Genomic DNA, 19396 nt, shown 5'->3' with positions numbered 1-19396 from the left:
TCTCTCTACTCTCTGCCATTGGCTGTGATGTGCCTCATGGAGCCGTCATGAAACAAGATGAGACACACACAACAGGAAGTGCCACCTCCAAGGGAAGGGGGCTTCAGGGAAGGCTCACACTGCATTCTGTGATGTAGGTAGCAAGGTCCTGCTCCAGGAGGGATCTCTGAGTCTCAGAGGCCTTCAGCTCCACCTCCTTCTGACTAAGCACAGCCTCCACCTCTGACACTCTCCGATGTAACCGGGTCATTTCCTGCTCCATCTGAAATAAACACATCGACAGGTTAACAAGGCCCGTGGGGGTTCATTAGGAGCAATCACATCTCAAGTAGCCTCCGAAACCACCTGGTGGTCTGGGCTAAGGCTAATTCGCCAAAGGTTAAGTTGGGATGGAAATACCATTGTGTCTTCGCCCAGGCGCGCACAGTTCTTCGTTAAGGACAGTCACCAAATGCTAAGTCACTCCTCTCATTCAAGTCCCGGTTCACACTTGATCACTTCTCTAACCCAGTTAGCAAGGAAGCCACAATCACCATTTTTCACCTGTTTGCTTTTGTTTTTGTTTTGTTTTTTGCAGACGTCACTTTAATTTTATCCCAAATCCATCTTGATCCCCCCCCATCTCCTTGCAAAGATCTAGAGGACAAATCCTGGACAGGGCAAGGAGATATTTATTCGTCTGCACTCTTAGGAGTCCCAGGCAAGCAGTGACTTATTAGTTTCCAGAGCGTTGCCTCTGGGCAGGAACAGTGAATGCTAAGAGACGTTGAGCGTAATCAACACAGCGGCCGCAGTGACATAAGCAGGAGTTTTAAAAGACTAGGAAGAGAGACTTCGCATCACTCAAAGCAGATGGGATGCATCTCAGCCACAGGTGAGGACCCAGGCCAGCTGGAAGAAGCAGACATCTGACTGGGTCATGCTGAGAAACAGGCTGCTTAAATCCAGGGCCTCCTCTGGTTTAGATTTAAAGGATTTACAGCAACGGCAAGGCCCGAATTCATCTCCCTCTGAGCTGCTGGAGACGCGACTTCAGATCCTGCTCTCTACGGATCAGGCGGCTCAGAGCCAGCAGTGGCCCCGGGCGGATCCCTTGGCATATACGGACGGGAGGATCCTGGAGCAAGGAAGGAGGCCGGCTGTGGAAATAAATACCTTGTGACACTTGTCCTGAGAGTCTTGTAGCTCTTTGCTTTTGATGAGAAGTTTCTTTTCCATGGAGCTAGTCTTGGCAGGGGAGTCCAGACCCGACACAACAGACCTAGGTAGAGAAAAACCAACGTCAAGGGGGCCAGTGGGTGGGCCTAAAAAGCTGCATTAGGAAGCTGCAACATTTGTTTCATTTTACAAAAACATCTCATGCTTATGATGTTAGGACAAATAATGCCCTAAAGTTGCCCATGTCCTAATCTTTGGAAGCTGGGAATATATTACCACACATGGCAAAAGGGACTTTGCAGATGGGATTTAAGTTATGGATCTTGGGATGGGGAGATTCTCCTGGGATATCTGAATGGGTACAATGAAATCATAATGATCCTTATAAGATGGAAGCAGGAATCAGTCACAGAGATCTGAAGATGTTACACCAATGGCTTTGAACAAAGGAAGGGGCCACAAGCCAAGGAATGCAGGCAAACTCTAGAAGCTGGAAAAGACAAGGAAACAGATTCTCCCCTAGAGCTTCCAGAGAGAGTGCAGCCTTGTCTATACTGATATCAGCCCAGTAAAACTACTCCCAGACTTTTTTTTTTTTTTTTTTTTTTGGGGGGAAACAGGGTCTTGTTCTGTCGTCCAGGCTGGAGTGCAATGGTGTGATATCGGCTCACTGCAACCTCCACCTCCTAGGTTCAAGCGATTCTCCTGCCTCAGCCTCTGGAGTAGCTGGGATTACAGGTGCTCACAACCATGCCTGGCTAATTTTGGTATTTTTAGTAGAGATGAGGTTTCACCATGTTGGATAGGTTAGTCTGGAACTCCTGGCCGCAAGTGATCCTGCCACCTCGGCCTCCCAAAATGCTGGGATTACAGGCGTGAGCCACCACGCCTAGCCTCATCTTGGACTTCTGACCTCTAGAACTGTAAAATAATAAACATGTGTTGTTTTAAGCCACTAAGTTTGTGATAATTTGTTACAGCAGCCACAGGAAACTCATACACCTATTGGGCACTGGCTGCATACCTGGTTCTGTTTGAATACTAGATATATTTGAACGCTTTGTTTTTGTTTTTCCTTCACTGACAGATACATCTGAACTCTTTACTCCCCACAGCAACTCTATGAAGTAGATACGATTTATTCTCCTCATTTTAGATGAAGAAATTGAGGCCCAGAGAGATTAAGCAAACTGCCAGTTGATAAATGGTTTCTGCTGGTCTCAAGAGGGAGCTGGGGTAGACAAGTTGGCTTGACGCACTTCCTATACAATTCTTAGGAAAATATCACAAAAATAACATAGGATGCCCTCCTGAGAGTGGACCAGAAGGATGCCCCCCACAGAAAGGACAAACTTACCCACACTCGTCTCTGTAACTCATGCATGTGCCCAGAGGCAGTTAATTATAGGCAGAGATGAGAAAGAGATTCCAGGGCAGCTGCCCTCAGTGGTTGGTACACTGGATATGAACACTGGGATTAGTGTAGGACAAGGCCAGAGCAACAGTGGCCATAGGTTCTTACGCACAGAGAGCTGTGGCAGAGCCCACCACTGCCCCCGGGCCCATCTTTGTTGCCCTGGTAACAGGGTTGAAGAGCTAGTTGTCAATGACCACTCAGGTCTTACCAGCAGGTGCAAGTTCTGCTTTCTGCTGCCCCAAACCACTTCCCAGACTAAAAGAGGTCAGTTCCCTGCAGCAATGCAAAACGTCTCTCTCCCCGTAGCTCCTGGCAATGACAAGGGCTGGCTTGATAGTGCTGACTTGCTGTACTCCAGTGACAGATTTCCACACTCACACTGTAGGACAGCCAAATGAGTCAACACCCCGAGTCATGCTCCTCTGTTCAAAATCTCGGGCTGGGCACAGTGGCACACGCCTATAATCTCAACACTTTGGAAGGCTGAGGCAGGAGGATCACTTGGCCAAAAGTTTGAGACGAGCCTGGGCAACCCAGCAATACCCTGTCTCTTTTTTAAAAAACAAAAAAACAAAAAAGCATTTTTTGAGAGCAGGTCTCACTCCAATGCCCAGGCTGGTGTGCAGTGGCGTGATCACAGGTCACTGCAGCCTCAACTTCCCAGACTCAAGTGATTTTCCTACCTCAGCCTCCCAAGTAACCGGAACTACAAGCACACACCACCACAGCTGATTTTTATATTTTTTTTGTAGATGTGGGGTTTCTCCATGTTGCCCAGGCTACTCTCAAATTCCTGGGCTCAAGCAATCCGCCCACCTTGGCCTCCCAAAGTGCTGGGATTATAGGTATCACACCCACCTGTCTCTACAAAAAATGTTTAAAAATGAGTCGGGCATGGTGGCTCATGCCTCTAGTCCCAGCTACTTGAGAGGCTGAGGTGGGAGGATCACTTGAGCTCAGGAGTTCATGGTTACAGTGAGCTATGATTGTGCCACTGCACTCCAGTCTGGTTAACAGAGCAAGACAAATAAATTCTTAAAAAAGAAAAATCAGATCCCGCCACTGACTAGTTATTTGACCTCTATGAACCTCAGTTACCTAACTGTAAAATGGGCATAATTACCAACCTACTTCAAAGAGTTATCGTAAGGATTAAATGAAATAATGCATGTAATGCCCTCAGTACAATGCCTGGCACACTGCAAGGGCTCACTAAATGTCACCTGTTACTACTGTCATTATTGTTTTTTTCATTACTACCCATGAAACTTCCTAAATAGTACAAGCCTCACGGGCCTAAAGCAATTGCTTAAAATGATAAAACTCAGGGGGCTGAATTTGCTCTGTGCAATTATTCACATTAAAACAAATGGTGATTATTCATAGAAACGGGCAACAGGGATTGGATCCAGAAATAAATCTTTTTAAAATTCTTACTTTTGGCTAGAAATTTTAACCAAGTTCTACGCTTCTCACCAGCCTGTTTTCTACCTAAATCTAGCCAACACACACACACTCTCCTTCTTTTCTTTTTCACATAAGATGAAATGCTTGGCATGGCCTTGAGCAAAATTCCTTTGCTACTTCCTTTATTCCTAATTGCACTCAGGTGGGCTAGAGAATGAGACCCCAACCACCACGGAAGAGTAATGATCCACAGACTGAGTGTCTGGCCCTTCAGAGATCAAAAGTCACCCACATGTCACAAATTCAGACATGACATGCGTCAGGGATGACAGCCCAGGTCACAGCTCCTTGTGCTTAAGCACAAAACTGGCACCCTTTTAAAAGAACGATGGCATGGGTGCATGATGATAGGTGGGATGGGGCTTGAAAAACTTGATGACACAAAAGAGGCTGGACCCAGTGGGGCTTCTTGTTTAAAGTGTGCTGCTGTGGGTACAAAACAGATTGCTTTGTCACCTCCCACCAAAAAAAAGAAAGGCATTTCTAGGTCACTTATCCGTGGGCCCAGAAGCAAGGAGACATGCAGCCCCGACCTGCCGGCACTCTAAGGAGACAGAGAACAACGTGACAGCCCTCCTCATCACCCGAGGTCCAACCCCTTCATTCTGCTATTCTCTGTTTGACAAATGCTCACTGTTTAGAAGTTCTAAGTACGGCAATTAAGAGCTCTTCAGAATAAAGGGGCTAAAGAAATCTCTTTTTTTTTAAAGAATAAATACAAATCACATCTTAAAAAAAAAAAAAAAAGCTAGAGTAAGAATGCTATGACTAAGCTGGGCGTGCAGCAACAATCCCATCAACAATCCTGGGATTGGAGGATGAGGCTGGAGGGTAAAGGTCATCAGGCTTCCTACACCTTCCCTGGTCCTCAGTGCAGGTACACATTAGAATCACTTGGAGACCTTTTAAAAAAGAACTGATGTGTAGGCCCCAACCAGACCAATTAAGTCAGAGACAGACAGACTTGGAGTACGGCCCCCGGAAGCAACATTTGTATGAAACTACTGAGTGACTGTAACGTACAGACAGAACTAAGAACCATGGTGCTAATTAGAAGAAAGTGCTTCTGATTTAGGGTCTAGCCATTTAAAACTCAGTGTATGTCCGTCCCCAGCATTTACTGGCATGTGGCATTTTGGCCAGACCACTGGGTACTTTTCATCACTCTTTGAGTAAGAACCCAATTTTGAAGTGAATGGTGGTGGGCTACAAATTTCAAAACGACGCAGAGGTATTAGATAACGATTAAAGCCCATTGGCCCTAATTTTAATAATTCAGTTACAATATACCATTTCCATGAATTTCTATAAAAGAAATATACTACAAACAGACATGGCTCAATTTAAAATGTTTATATTCTATTCATTTTTCATGTAGACATGGGGCGATTCAATCTCTAACATCAATGGTAAGTTCTCAGTATGTATTTCTTGAGTGCACAGATCCTCCCCAGCAAATATTCTGAAATATTACAATTTATTTTCTTTTTCTAAGATTTTCATTAGCCATCCTTCTGACTTTCAAAGCAACAGAAAGTTATTGCTGGTAACTGCATTATGCTAACATTGACCATAATGTAAATCATAGCTTCAGAGGTTCGATCCAAGACTGGCCTCAGAACTACCAGATACACCAAATATTACTATATATAACATTATAATAATATTACATACATATTACCACATATATATTATTACCAAATATCACCCTGTCCTCTTCAAGCAGCAAGTCTGCTTGTCTAAAATTATCCTGAAAAGTACCACTTCATCAAGCATAGTATTATTTAAAGAGCTGATACTGGCCAGGCGCGATGGCTCACACCGGTAATCCCAGCACTTGGGGAGGCCAAGGCGGGCAGATCATGAGGTCAGGAGTTCAACACCAGCCTGGCCAACATGGTGAAACCCCCTCTCTACTAAAAATACAAAAATTAGCTGTGTGTGGTGGTGGGTACCTGTAATCCCAGCTACTTAGAAAGCTGAGGCAGGAGAATTGCTTGAACCCAGGAGGTGGAGGTTGCAGTGAGCCAAGATTGTGCCACTGTACTCCAGTCTGGGTGATAAAAGCAAGACTCTGTCTCAAAAAAAAAAAAAAACTGATACTATCACTGCTTTAAGGAAAGTTTATAAGAAAACTCCTATAACCGGTTAGAACTGTAAAACAGTGGGCAATGGGGTACAGAGTTGGAGTAAAGAAACTATCTAATTACGAAGTTCTGTTGACCCTGGAATGGGACAGAGTCTACCTGTTCATTAAAATGTCTTCCAAAATTTTTCCTTTGTTCTCAAAATTCTCAAACTTTAACAATTTTTTTAACCACCTTCTCTGAGCGTGTATATGAGAGGGAGAGAGAGAGAGAGAGAGATCAAAAGAGAGAGAGAATAGAATATAAAAGCCCTGTGATCCCCATAAGAGATATCTGCAGACCAGTGGTTCTCAAATGGGGCAATGTAGCAACGTCTAGACTTTTTATTTTCATGACTATGGGTGCCATTAATATGTAGTGGGTAGAGGCTAGGGATGCTGCTCAATATCCTACTATCCACAGGACAGCTCCCACAAGAATTATCCAACCCAAAAGTCAATAGTGCCAAGTTCAGAAACTCTGCTGTAGAGGGTATAAAGGAAACCGCAATTCCTGTCCTCAAGAAAGTGACAATCTAGGAAAAAGAATTAATGCCACTACCTTTGTCATCAGTACAAGTGCTCATTTATTGAGCACGTACCATGTACTAGGCACTGTGTTTAATGTTTCATGGGTTACCTCACTGCATCCTCCCCACAACCCTGTAAGATGGGTATTATTAATATCCCATGGCACTAAGGAAGGGGCTTGCCCTATACCTCTATGTTCTCCTACCAGTGACCACGATTTGTGCAGGGGTGCCGGGAAGTAGAACCCCAGTTCAAAGCTGAGGCTCCACCACCGAACAGTCATGGCTTCAAATCCCAATTCTGCTACTTCTTGGCTAGATGGCCTTGGACACACTCAAGAAAAGTGCTACAGAGGATCAGAGGGGCAAGGTCATGGAGGAAAGGGAGAATGGAACATGTAAGACACGGTGACCTCCATCCACGACTGGCTGCATTTGGTGTTAAGAAGCTGACTCCAGGCCTGAGCCCAGGACAGTTCTGGGTACCCAAGAACATCCCCATGCCAGGTTGGTCCACAGCCACCACAGAAAAAGCACACCCCACAAGAGCAACTCTCCTTCCCTCACTTTAGGGTTCAGGGAAGTATTAAGTGGGAAGCAGGGTAGATGTTAGAAACCCAAGCCAGTTCATGCTCTGGGCTCGACAAAATGCAGTACAGTGAGGATGCTAATAAAAGAACATGCAGCCTGCCCACACGCTGCTTGCCTACTCCTGGCCACATCTCGGATACACAGCCAGTTATCCCTATGGAGAGAAAAGGCACTTCTGAGCAGCGGGTGCACGCAGCCACCCGCCCACACACAGCAGTGCTCTCTCTTGGAGCACGAAGCCAAGTTTGGGTTTTCCTTTTTTTCCAGCTTCTATTTTCTAGAAAAATTTACTCTGAAATCAACATCTCTTCCTGATATACACATCTGCTTTATAATTACAGAAGCCCACAGAATATTAATAGGGATAATGGTATACGACACAGAAGGAAGAGTGGGCTTGGTCATTACCACTGCAACAGGAAGACATGTTTTCTTAAAATGTATTAGATGTGACCTAAAAATCGCTTTACCTATAACCTCAACATTTAAGTGAAAATGATAAAATGCAGTTTTCCCAATGATGTACCTATAAATAATCGATATAGCTTTTTTTTAAAAAAAATCATTTAATAGTGCTAATAGAATATTTCATATCAAAAGAGAATACAATGTGTACTCCATCCTACAAGCAAGTGTATGTGTTGAATACTCTCTAATCACTACTGTGATTAAGTTCGTGCTCAAGCATTAAGCCATCCATTTATTCCCTTAGGAATAGGACCCTATGGCTGCAAAATATGCCACCAAATCACAGATAACATAGATCACAAATCCCAGATATTCTTGGGATAATCAAGAATCAGTACTTGAAGCTAAAATGAGGGAAATCAAAATTAGCTCAGCTGAGGGCCCCACCTTTAGTGCTGGCCAGTAGCACTAAAAATACATGCAACTGCAAGATGCTGCAAAAAATAAAAAACTCATCAGCATTCTGTTTCCAAAAATATATTGGCTTTTAAGATTGAGCATTCTGAAATTTGTGAACTAATTTTATTTATTTACTTTTTTTTTTTTTTGAGATGAAGTCTTGCTCTGTGACCAGGCTGAAATGCAGTGACATGATCTCGGTTCACTATAACCTCCGCCTCCTGGGTTCAAGCGATTCTCCTGCCTCAGTCTCCCGAGTAGCCAGGACTACAGGTAGATGCCACCACACCCAGCTAATTTTTTTGTATTTTCACTAGAGGCGGGGTTTCGTCACATTGGCCAGGATGGTCTTGATCTCCTGAAGCTCGTGATCCACCTGCCTTGACCTCCCAAAGTTCTGGGATTATAGGTGTGAGCCACCGCACCTGGCCTGTAAACTAATTTTATAAGCCCACTTTAAAATACACAACGGTGGCCGGGCACAGTGGTTCACACCTGTTATCTCAGCACTTTGGGAGGCCAAGGTAAGTGGATCACCAGGTCAAGAGATTGAGACCATCCTGGCCAACATGGTGAAATTCCATCTCTAATAAAAATATAAAAATTAGCTGGGTGGCACACACCCATAGTCCTAGCTACTTGAGAGGCTGAAGCAGGAGAATCACTTGAACCCGGGAGGCAGAAGTTGCAGTGATATGAGATCGCGCCACTGCACTCCAGCCTGGCGACAGAGCAAGACTCCATATCAAAAAATAAAATAAAATAAAACACACAATGGGGCCGATCAGGAACACCTGGAAATATGAAAAACACTATTCTCCTAAAGACAGTCAAAATCTTTCTAGCTTTGGGGCACCCCCTACACACACACACACACACACACACACACACACAATATAGATACCACACACACACACGACACACACCACACATACTCATATAAATACACACATCTACACACACACACACAACCAGCAGTGGTCTTTGGTTAAATTAGAGCATTTGCTTTGAAATGATTAATATGTAGCTCAAGAATCATTTATCAAAAATCACGCTATTAATAAAAGATAGCTACTCGCACGATTTTTAATGCAGTCCCACCTCTAAGCCAGTGCCTCACTTTACAGGTTAATTTCATTGCCTCTTGACTCGATGACTGCAATAACCTCACTTACCTCCCTGGATCCAGCTCTTGTCCCTCACTATCCACCCTCCACACAGCGGTCAGAGGCACCCGTTGTGAAGTAAGACCCAGATATTCCATGTCCCTATTCAAAATCCTGCAAAAGCTTTCTACTCAATGCAATTAGAGCAAAGTCCAAACCTAAAGGCCCTGATAACCACAACTCAGACCATGTTCCCTGTGTATCCTTAGGTTCCCCCTACCCAAACATGCCTTCTGTTCACTGAGCACCCAGAGGTTAGTGGCAGCCTTGGGGCCTTTGCCCTTCTTTCCTCTCTCTGCAATACTCTTCCCACTTGTTTTTGCTAACCAACTCCTTATGAACATTCTGGAAGAATGCAGTCTGTGTGGGCAGGGAATCTTGCTTCTTTGCATTCACTATTACTTCTCCAGAGCCTAGAAAGTGCTTGGCACATAGTAGGCTCTCAAATAGCTGAATGAATGAACAAATGAACGAATGAACGAAAGAACGTGAATCTGCCCCCATCACATAAGCGCCATGAAGATAGGGATTTCTGTCTCATAGTCAGTGCTATATCCCAGCTTCTCAAATAGCCCCTAGGACCTCATAGCTGCTCAGTATGGACTTAAAAGCTGCATCACCTCAGGATGCAATGCAACCTTCTTGAACAAATTATCATGCTCAGCTCAGAGAGCCCTTCATTGAGGACCCAGGCTAAAGTGGCCCCTGCCAGGCAGTCCCAATCCCAGTTCTGACTCTTTCAGAGCCCTGACCACCATCTGAAATTGTCTCATGTGTGTACAGTAGTTACTTCTCCTTTGTTTCTCCCCACCAAATGCTAGCTTCTTGAGAGACCTTATCTGTCTCGCTCAGAGCTGTGCCTTAAGGACTAGAACAATACATTTGTTGAGTGAATGAATGAATGAATAAATGAATGCTGTGCCAGTACTTCTGTGCCCCAGGTAGCCAGTTTAAAGGTCACTGTGGAACAAAGGAATCCAAAAAGAAAAGTGTGTTGCATGTACGCTGGCATGAAAAAGCTTTCCAGCACCCGCACTACAGATGCCTAGCATTGGTTCTGAGACAGGAATGTCACAATGACACACAGACTCACCCATCCAGGGGATACCCAAGTGCTTCCAGGGTGGGTGGGAGCATGTGACATCTAGGCTGGGAACATGCACACTTCCCACTGGCACTGGATCCTACCAGAAGCCTGGAGAGCATTTTTATAGAAAGTGCAGGTTTGAGTGATACATCACGGACTCCATTCAGAGTAAAAAATTGGATGGAGATATTAGGACATCTGTCAGGCCCCCCACGTGGAGCCAGATTCTCTCAATGGGTAAAAACCAGCAAGATGTCTTTATAAAGCGGAAAGAGGGAGAAAAAGAGAGTCAAAGCACCCCATACCTATCCTCAGACCTAAATAACAGTAGCAAATATGAAATGAACACTCACTCTGCTCATGGCGCCAACACAAAGAGTACTTCATGTCCCCATGGCAAACCTATCAGATAGGTGATCTTATACCCTCCACTTCATAGATGAGGAAATTGAGGCTGAAAGCAGTGATATGTCTCATTCACACAACAAGCAAGGAGTGAAGCCCAGAGTTAAGCCCACGTCTATCTGATTCCAAAGCCTGGACTTTGAACAGGTATGCTATAGTCAGTCCCCCCAAAAAATAAGCATGTTGATATCAGCTCTAAAGTTAAAAGTTGAACCAAGCATGGTGGCTCATGCCTATAATCCCAGCATTTTGGGAGGCCAAGGCCAGCGGATCACTTGAGGTCAGAAGTTCAAGACCAGCCTGGCCAACATGGTGAAACCCCACCGATACTAAAAATACAAAACAAATTAGCCAGGCGTGGTGGCAGGTACCTGTAATCCCAGCTACTTGGGAGGCTAAGGCATGAGAATCGCTTGAACTCAGGAGGTAGAGGTTGCAGTAAGCCGAGATTGCACCACTGCACTCCAGCGTGGGCAACAGAACGAAACTCCTCTCGAAATAAATAAATAAATAAATAAATAAATAAATAAATAAGTTAAAACTTGGAAAATTGACCACCCTCTGCCAGGTTCGAGCTGAGTGAACCTAAGAGGTAACTCAAGCGTCGCAATCATCATTTTCTTTATCTGTAAAATAATGAGTTATTGCTGGGGCTACAGGAAAATGCTTGCCAGACACTCAGAATAGTACCTAAAAGAGTAGATTCTCAGTAAAACCAATTATCTCACCTTTACTATTAGACAAATCCATAACTCCTGTATAATCTAGCAAAGTCATGACTCTTAGAGGCAGGGTAGGTAGTACAGTAGTCCGGAGGCAACCAGATATGGCTCCAAGTCTTGGAACTGTTTCTACCTTCAGGACCTCAGGAAAATAATCCTGCTGAGTCAGTGTCTTCATCTGTAAAACAGGGATAATACCAGCTACCTCATAGAGTTACAGTGAGATTGTGAGGATTTAATGAGATAATGCGCATACAGTACTCGCATGGTTCTGGGAACACAAGACGTGCTCTACAGAAAACAGACTCCATTACCAGTTGTCCAAACCATGCAGAAGGAATTGGTATCATCCCTGGCCATTTTAGTCTAATTCAATTCAACAAAGGTTCACTGAAGACCTGCCAGGGGCAAGGCACTGTTTCAGGCAAAAAGAGGAAGACCTGGTCCTATCCTTAATGAGCCTTGAAGAGCTTGGTCAGACAACACTACTGAAGCGATTCAGTAAAGGACAAGGAGACGCGAATGAACGGGCGAGCTGGGGTCTTGGCAGATCAGGACTGAATACCAAGTTCAGAAGCAGCCATTAATTCTGAGCACACTGGGAAGCTGTTGAAGGTGTAAGCTGGCAAATTACATCATCCAACCTATGCTTTGGAAAAATTCCACTTTTGTGGAGAATGGATTACAGCCAGGAAAACCAGAGGCAAGGGAATCAGTGAGCAGGCTACTGCAATAGTCCAAGCAAGAGTCTAAGATGGGTGTCAGAGAAGACAGAAAGATGGGCATGGATGCAAGTGTCATCCTAGAGGCGCCACTTGGAGAAATTGGCAACTGATGGGATGGCGGAGGAGGAAGAAAAGAATTTACGATGACTCAGCTTTCTTGCCTAGAAGGGTAGGGAAGGTGGTAGTTTCTTACATAAAATGAGGAAGCCAAAACTAGCACCTAGTGGCTTACTGAGCGAGCGAGTGGGTCTGTCTATGTAGGAAGGGAACAGAGGATGGGATGGTGAGAAACTGGTAAAACATCCTGGTGATGAGGAACACAGTGTACGACGGGAGGAGGCCATGGGGAGGTGAGAACTAAAGTCAAGGAATGAATGAGATCACCAAAAACCAACGAGAAAGAGAACTGAGGATGGAACTTGAGGGGATGGTGCATACATTTCAAGAGCCTGATGGCAGCCACAAAAGAGGAGAATGACGGTCAGAGAGGTAGGAGGAAAACCAAGTGTCCATAATACAAAAGAGAAGAAAGCAGAAGGTTGTCCGGAAGAAATGTAGTAATTAATGGTATCACATGGTGAGATGGAAATCACCAGATTTGGTGGTTAGGTACAATCAGCGGCTTCTCGGGCAGTCATTTCGGTATCGCTGAAGGAGCGGAAAAAGGTGTTGAGTGCAGGCTCTTCTCTCAGGAAGTTTGTCGGAGAGAGGTCAGGAGGTGAACAGCAAGCAAAGCAAAGAGAACTGGGAGAAATTCACGTAGGCAAAGACAGAGTTGCCAGACTGGCACAGAGCTGGGGATCATGTAGCGCCATTTAGTCAATGACTGTCTTCTTAAGGGATCCCAGGCAACCATGCAAATTAGCATGTGTAGGCCAGCAAAAAACACAGTTGACAGATCTTCTGGAGTCTAATCTTCAGGACTGGGCTAGGATCGTCTGGATTAGATTTCCTAAAGGTATCTTTAAGACAAATGAGAAGGCGGTGGAATGGTCCTGCCAGGGCTGCAAGGCAGGCACGCACAGTCTAAATAGAGAACAGAATAAGGCAAGTAGGAGAACAAGCTGTGCTTGACTAAGAGAAAGAAGAAACTGAATGAGCAAGAGGAGAGGAGAAAATCCAACACAACACACAGAGGCGAATGTTAAACATCTAATCCAGATAATGATGGGATGGGAACAACACGAGGTGGCTGAGAGCAGTAACCATGGGCAGAAGCTAGCTAAGGCTTTTGAGCTTGCTTGGGAAATACAGCAGATGCATGCCTTTGTGCACCGGAGAAGGCTCTGCTATTGCTGCTATTTAAAAATTCAAATTGCAGGCGAGACTCTTTCAATAGGAATCTAGGTAGCAAGCACAAGGACCAAGAGCCTTTGGCTGGATATAGAAAGGAAAACCCTTTTTTTTTCTTTTTGAGTCGGAGTCTTGCTCTGTTGCCAGGCTGGAGTGCAATGGTGCGATCTCGGCTCACCGCAACCTTTGCCTCCTGGGCTCAAGCAATTCCCCTGTCGCAGCCTCCCCAGTAGCTGGGACTACAGGTGGGGCCACCATGCCCAGCTGTTCTTTTGTACTTTTTAGTAGAGTCGGGGTTTCACCATATTGGCCACGATGATCTTGATCTCCTGACCTCATGACCCACCAGCCTCAGCCTCCCAAAGTGCTGGGATTACAGGTGAGCCACCACACCCAGCCAGGAAAACACTTTTTAAGGGAAGATCCTCCAACCTCCAAGTATTTCACTAAAAAGGAAACAGGACTGACTGGCGAGTTCAGGCTGTCTTCCACTGGAATAAGCCATCCCAGGACAGATGGGAGGCAAATGAAAGTACAAAACGTAGACGTGAATAGACATAGATGGTAGAGCCATCAACAAAATGAGGGTTGCCGCCATAAAAATGATTTAGATGGATTAACCAAATGCTTATTAAGCAACTTGTTATGATCAGCCTGAAGATACGGTGGAGAATAAGGTCAGTGCAGTTTCCTCTCTTTGCTGAGCTTAAGCTTTAGCAAATAAGAACATTCAGGGAGAGAGTATATACGCGTGGGTCTATGTATTTGTGCGGGCACACACGCGCCAGATAAGAGTCTCCAAATGAGAAGAGGAAGAAATCTGAGAAATCCAAGAGCTATACAGTCTACCTACTCAATAAACTCGCAGAGACTGAAAATGAATCCCAGCATTTAGACCTGCCTGTCAGCTCTCATCATACCCTGCCCAACCTCCTCATTTGTGATTCTCTACAAATGGCTTCCACATCTGACAAGCACATAAACCTGGGTGCCCCACACAAATTTCCTAACTTTTCCCATTTGTGGTGTTTATATCCACAGGGTTCAAGTCTCAGCTAAGCCACTACATAATCTTAGGCAAGTTGCTTAATCTCCCCATGCCTGTTTTCTCACCTGTAAAATAAGAATAATGATGGCACCTTCCTCTTGGGCTGGTTGTGCAATTTAAATGAGTTAATCTGTGTAAAGTGCTTGTAACAGAGCCTAGTACAGAGTTGGTGCCCTGTAAGGATGGGCTGCTGTTAGCACTCTGCCCACGTGAAATTCTGACACCTGAAATTCCCTCTATCTTTCTTCCCATTGATCCAAATCCACTGTCTTTTTAAAAGCCAACCCTAGTATTTTACTTTCCATTAGTATGCTTACAAGCCCAGTCCCAGCATGCATATTTACTGCTCCAGGAAAACCAGGATGAGTAAGACCCAGCCTTGCTCTTGAGATCACAGTCTACTTGGGGAAATGGACAGACATTCCAAGAAAGATAATTTCCAACAATGTAATTTAACAGGAACTGTGAATTGGAATTACCCATCAAGTGTCCCTCATTGGACTTTGCCTTTCTCTCTTAACTCCCAAAGCAGTCAGATATCCCATTTGTACCACGATATTCTGCAGCAAGGTGTTTGTTTTACATTCTCTGAATTGTTTCAACATAACCTGCTTTGACTTGTTCAACTTGATGGGAAGGTACCCATTCCAGAACTGGACCTTCTAATTCTGTTCCCCAATCCACTCCTCCCAACAACCAGCTTTTACCAACAGGTATTTGGCAACTGCATATTAATCCTTTATAGTTGGTCAGAACAGTGAAGTGTCTCTAGAAGAAAATTCCCAGGGCCTGGGAATCTTGGTTTCCAATCTGGTATGACTTTGGACTACCTAATCACTGCTAAGTCCTTTCCATATTCGCTTGGCGTGTATAGAAGGACACTATACATACGTAGACTAGTGTATTAGTAATAACAAAAATAATAACAGTGAACGTTTATCAAGGCTTTTCCATGTGCCAGGTACTAGACCAGCTGTGTTATGTATTTCATCTATCCCCACAAAAGTCCTATGAGAAAGCTGTCACTGTCATTCCACTTTACAGTTGAGGAAACTGACATGCAGAGAAGCCCAAGTAGAGCAAGGAAGAGACACCAAAAACTGGTTCCCCAAAAATCTGGGAAGCAATGGCAACAGCCACTCTTCATTCCTCCACGGTATTTGAATGGCTGGATCCATCGCTGTATTTTCAGAACCACTTTCTTTTCAGAAGAAAGGAAAAATTCCTAAATCAAAAGGAAGAGAGTATCCCTACCTAAAAACAGCCTATGCAGACACCATCTTCCCACAAATTCCAGTCCCATCAAGATCCCATTACTCTTCTATGTTGTCCAACTCTTGCAAAAACATACAACCAGCATGTTTAAAACAACAACATAAAAAGAACAGATTTTTACCTTCTAGAGGAAGCTTGTCCAACCCATGGCCTGGTGGGCTGCATGCAGCCCAGGATCGCTTTTAATGTGGCTCAAAACTTACAAATTTGTAAGCTTTCTTAAAACATTATGAGATTTTTTTTTTTTTTTTTTTTTTTAGCTCATCAGCTATCACTAGTGTTAATGTATTTTATGTGTGGACCAAGACAATTCTTTTTCTTCCAATGTGGTCCAGGGAAGCCAAAAGATTGGACACCCCCGTTCTAGAGTTTATACTTACGGGTTGCAGAAATGCATGGCTTCACCAAGAGCTTAAATGAGGTAATCCCTCCACTAGAAGGAAAAACCTGAAGAAATGTCTCCTTTGCTAACAGGGGAAGGAAAAGTGCTCAGATCTGTTTTATTTTTCAAATTTTTTTTTTTTTTTTTTTTTTGAGACGGAGTCTTGCTCTGTTGCCTCGCCTGGAGTGCTGTGGCATGGTCTCCGCTCACTGCAACCTCCACCTCCCGGGTTCAAACATTTCTCCTGCCTCAGTCTCCCAAGTAGCTGGGATTAGAGGCGCCTGCCACCACACCCAGCTAATTTTTTATATTTTTAGTAGAGATGGGGTTTCACCGTGTTGGCCAGGCTGGTCTCAAACTCCTGAACTTGTGATCCACCTGCCTCGGCCTCCCAAAGCTCTGGGATTACAGGTGTGAGCCACCACGCCTGGCCTATTTTTAAAACTTTAGCATGCTGTTTCCTGCTACTACCCAACTATTGTCAAGTTCAAGCAAAGAAAGGCTCAGAGGAATACCCAGGCATTCAGAGCTTGGGGATTCGGTTTGGGTTATTGTTGGTTAAAAAGGAAAACAGGCACCAGACGAATACTCACTCTCCAAGGCTAACTTCACCATAATCCCACCCCAAAGACAACCAAACCTAGTTCTCTAAAACCCTCCTGCTCCCACCAACTCAAGCTGCAAGGAACTCCCACTACGCCTCAGCCATTGAAATGCTGTCATCAAGATTCTTGCTAAGCCTAAAATAATGATGCGCTCAATGGCTGGCTTAAAAATAGTCTGGGGTCCCAAAATAAGGATCCCAAAAAGTGAGGAGCAATCACAGAATTTAAATCATTCTCACTGCCAATTTCTCCACGAAAACTCCTCGTTCATTCAGCTCCACCTCTGAACATTTCATTCAATTCACTAGTAACAAATCTGAGGTCAATTTACTTAGCACAGTACAGCAGCATCTGCAATTTCTTCCGTGGTGTGAAGAATGAGTAACAGCACAGGTAATCAAGGTGTGTACATAGAAACCTGTGATGCTGAAAAAGAAAAACTCAGGAAAAAACACGGGGTCGCTGGCGGCAAAGGTGGTACCCCCAGAATATGTCTCCCCCTCTTTCCAAGCAAATTTTGTCAATATAACTGCAGGAGCTGCTAAGTAGTTTCATCACCGCCTCTCTTTTATTAAATTTCTAATTAATCATAATCTGATATGTCCAGGGTCATCTACATTCAACAGGTGGATGAATTTCTAAAATGAGGCTGTAGGTATCACCCACAGGGCTGCCTACAGCAGAGCAGCCAAGTCCAACAACAACATCACATAACAAAATGCAAGATGAAAGAAAATTTCTGATTCCAACCCCATTGCCAAGCAAAAGACGATAAAGTTCTCCAACGATAGGAATACTCTGATGCCTTTTTCCAGATAAAAAACACACAGTTTTATTTGCATGGACCTTTTTTTAAAATAAGAATCTTACTAAGCATTTAGTTGGGTCAGGAACAGCAGCTCATTTTGTGCTCTAAGGATATAGTTTAAACTACCAAAGGTGAAACAGTGCATCCTCAAATACAATAAGCAACATAAACACTTCTGGAGAAAAGGATCATGAGCAAATTAAATCAACGAATATTTATCGAATGCCTCAGCCTCAATACTGAAATGCCCCTGTCAGAGAACTCCCTAAACTGAGATTTCTGTGAGAAGCAGAAAGATGTCATTCGAGTCTTCCTGAAAAATAAGTAATTAATCATACACTGCTTCAGATTAATTGCAATGCCTAAGATCTCCCACATCATCCTGCCTTTGCCCCTGAAATCTAACTCCCTCGAATCCTCTCTGGTCTTTCAGATCACTGGCTAACCCTAAGCAAGCTTGCATTCTGACCCAGCCAGCCCATTGCTAACCAGAACTAGAACTCTCCACACATGTCCTTCCAGTCGGAAGTGTGACCTTCACTGTGCTGCGTGTGTCAAGGTTATGCTGCCCACTAACCATGCAGCCTTCCACATCGGTCCTCCACTTGTGCCCTGATCTTTGATGCCAATGGCAAAACCTCCCAATCCTGCTGAGCCATTTCAAACCCATCTGATGGCACATTCAACAGCTAGTTAGCCCTCTGCCTCTCCTACCAACTATCCAGATTGCTTTAGGGTTATGGAGCAAATCAGACAGAGGGGCACATCTAACACTACCAAAATCCAACCAGAATTTCAAACCCAGCCCCCGGGGGGGGATGAAGAAAGACCACTTCAACATCTTTCAACATAAAAATCTCTCTCACATTCAATCACAGCCCATGACCTTATTTCATATCAAATGCCCAATTCTCCCCAATAGTCTGAAATCTTTTCAGGAACGTTACTGTCAAAACAGCACCCATGGGGAGACACCATCCAGGAACCAACATAACATCCCTATAAATCGATATCTAAGCTACAAATACAACAGATAGGGGAAGATGTTGCCAAGAAGCATATGAAATTCTGCTCGTCTCCTAAGTGGGCAGCAACTAACCCAACATTACCCTCTGAGAACCTGAAAGTGCAGCAGCCAGGGTGGCTGGGGAATAACACCACCAGTCCAAGACCTTCCTGGCGAACTCACTCCTCTGAAAACAGAATGTCATTGTATCATGAGAGAAAGAGGCAAGATACTGACCTCCCACATCCACAGAAGCTACTGCATTTTATAGACACTCCAGGAGGCTCCTGGAAGCCTGGACCCTCGAATTCCAAGTGCTATGTTAACGCATTTTTCAATAGCTTTTATGAGAATGGAGAAAGACCTATCAGGTCAAGAGGTTTACAGGGATATTTTGATTTCCATTTTCAGTATCCTGGGTTTCCCCCCCCCCTATTAAGCCCAGTTTCTGTGAATCAATGACTCGGCTACATCACACTCCCTCCTGGTGGCTCACAGTAACGGGGCTTTCTCTGGCCGCCAGCGCTCCACCAGCTCAGAGGCTCAGCTGCCAGATCCCTGATCTTGCAGCATACTTGGAGAGGAGCCGAGCACCATCTCTCTGTTAGAGCTCTGGTTCAGCCACTTGCAGCTCAGTTAAACCCATCAGGAAACCTCTAGTTTATGAGACAAGGTTTTTAGCATTCTTTTGATACAGCCAAGATAGCAACCTCCATCCA

At 44.4% G+C, this 19396-nt stretch overlaps 1 protein-coding gene across 7 annotated transcripts in view; it reads right to left on the bottom strand.

The window, feature by feature from the left end:
* CIT (citron rho-interacting serine/threonine kinase) overlaps positions 1-19396 on the bottom strand; it is a 195216-nt gene that overhangs the window by 98960 nt on the left and 76860 nt on the right. For all 7 annotated transcript variants that reach the window (XM_003932193.4, XM_074402166.1, XM_074402162.1 and 4 more), the window contains 2 exons: positions 1156-1261; positions 119-262 (listed from right to left, as the gene is read on the bottom strand). In XM_003932193.4, the coding sequence (XP_003932242.2) occupies positions 119-262; positions 1156-1261 (250 nt within the window). The remainder of the gene's footprint in view (positions 1-118; positions 263-1155; positions 1262-19396) is intronic.

This window comes from Saimiri boliviensis, chromosome 7, assembly GCF_048565385.1.
Source record: "Saimiri boliviensis isolate mSaiBol1 chromosome 7, mSaiBol1.pri, whole genome shotgun sequence".
Taxonomy (NCBI): Eukaryota; Metazoa; Chordata; class Mammalia; order Primates; family Cebidae; genus Saimiri; species Saimiri boliviensis.
This window is presented reverse-complemented; position numbering and strand designations above follow the sequence as displayed.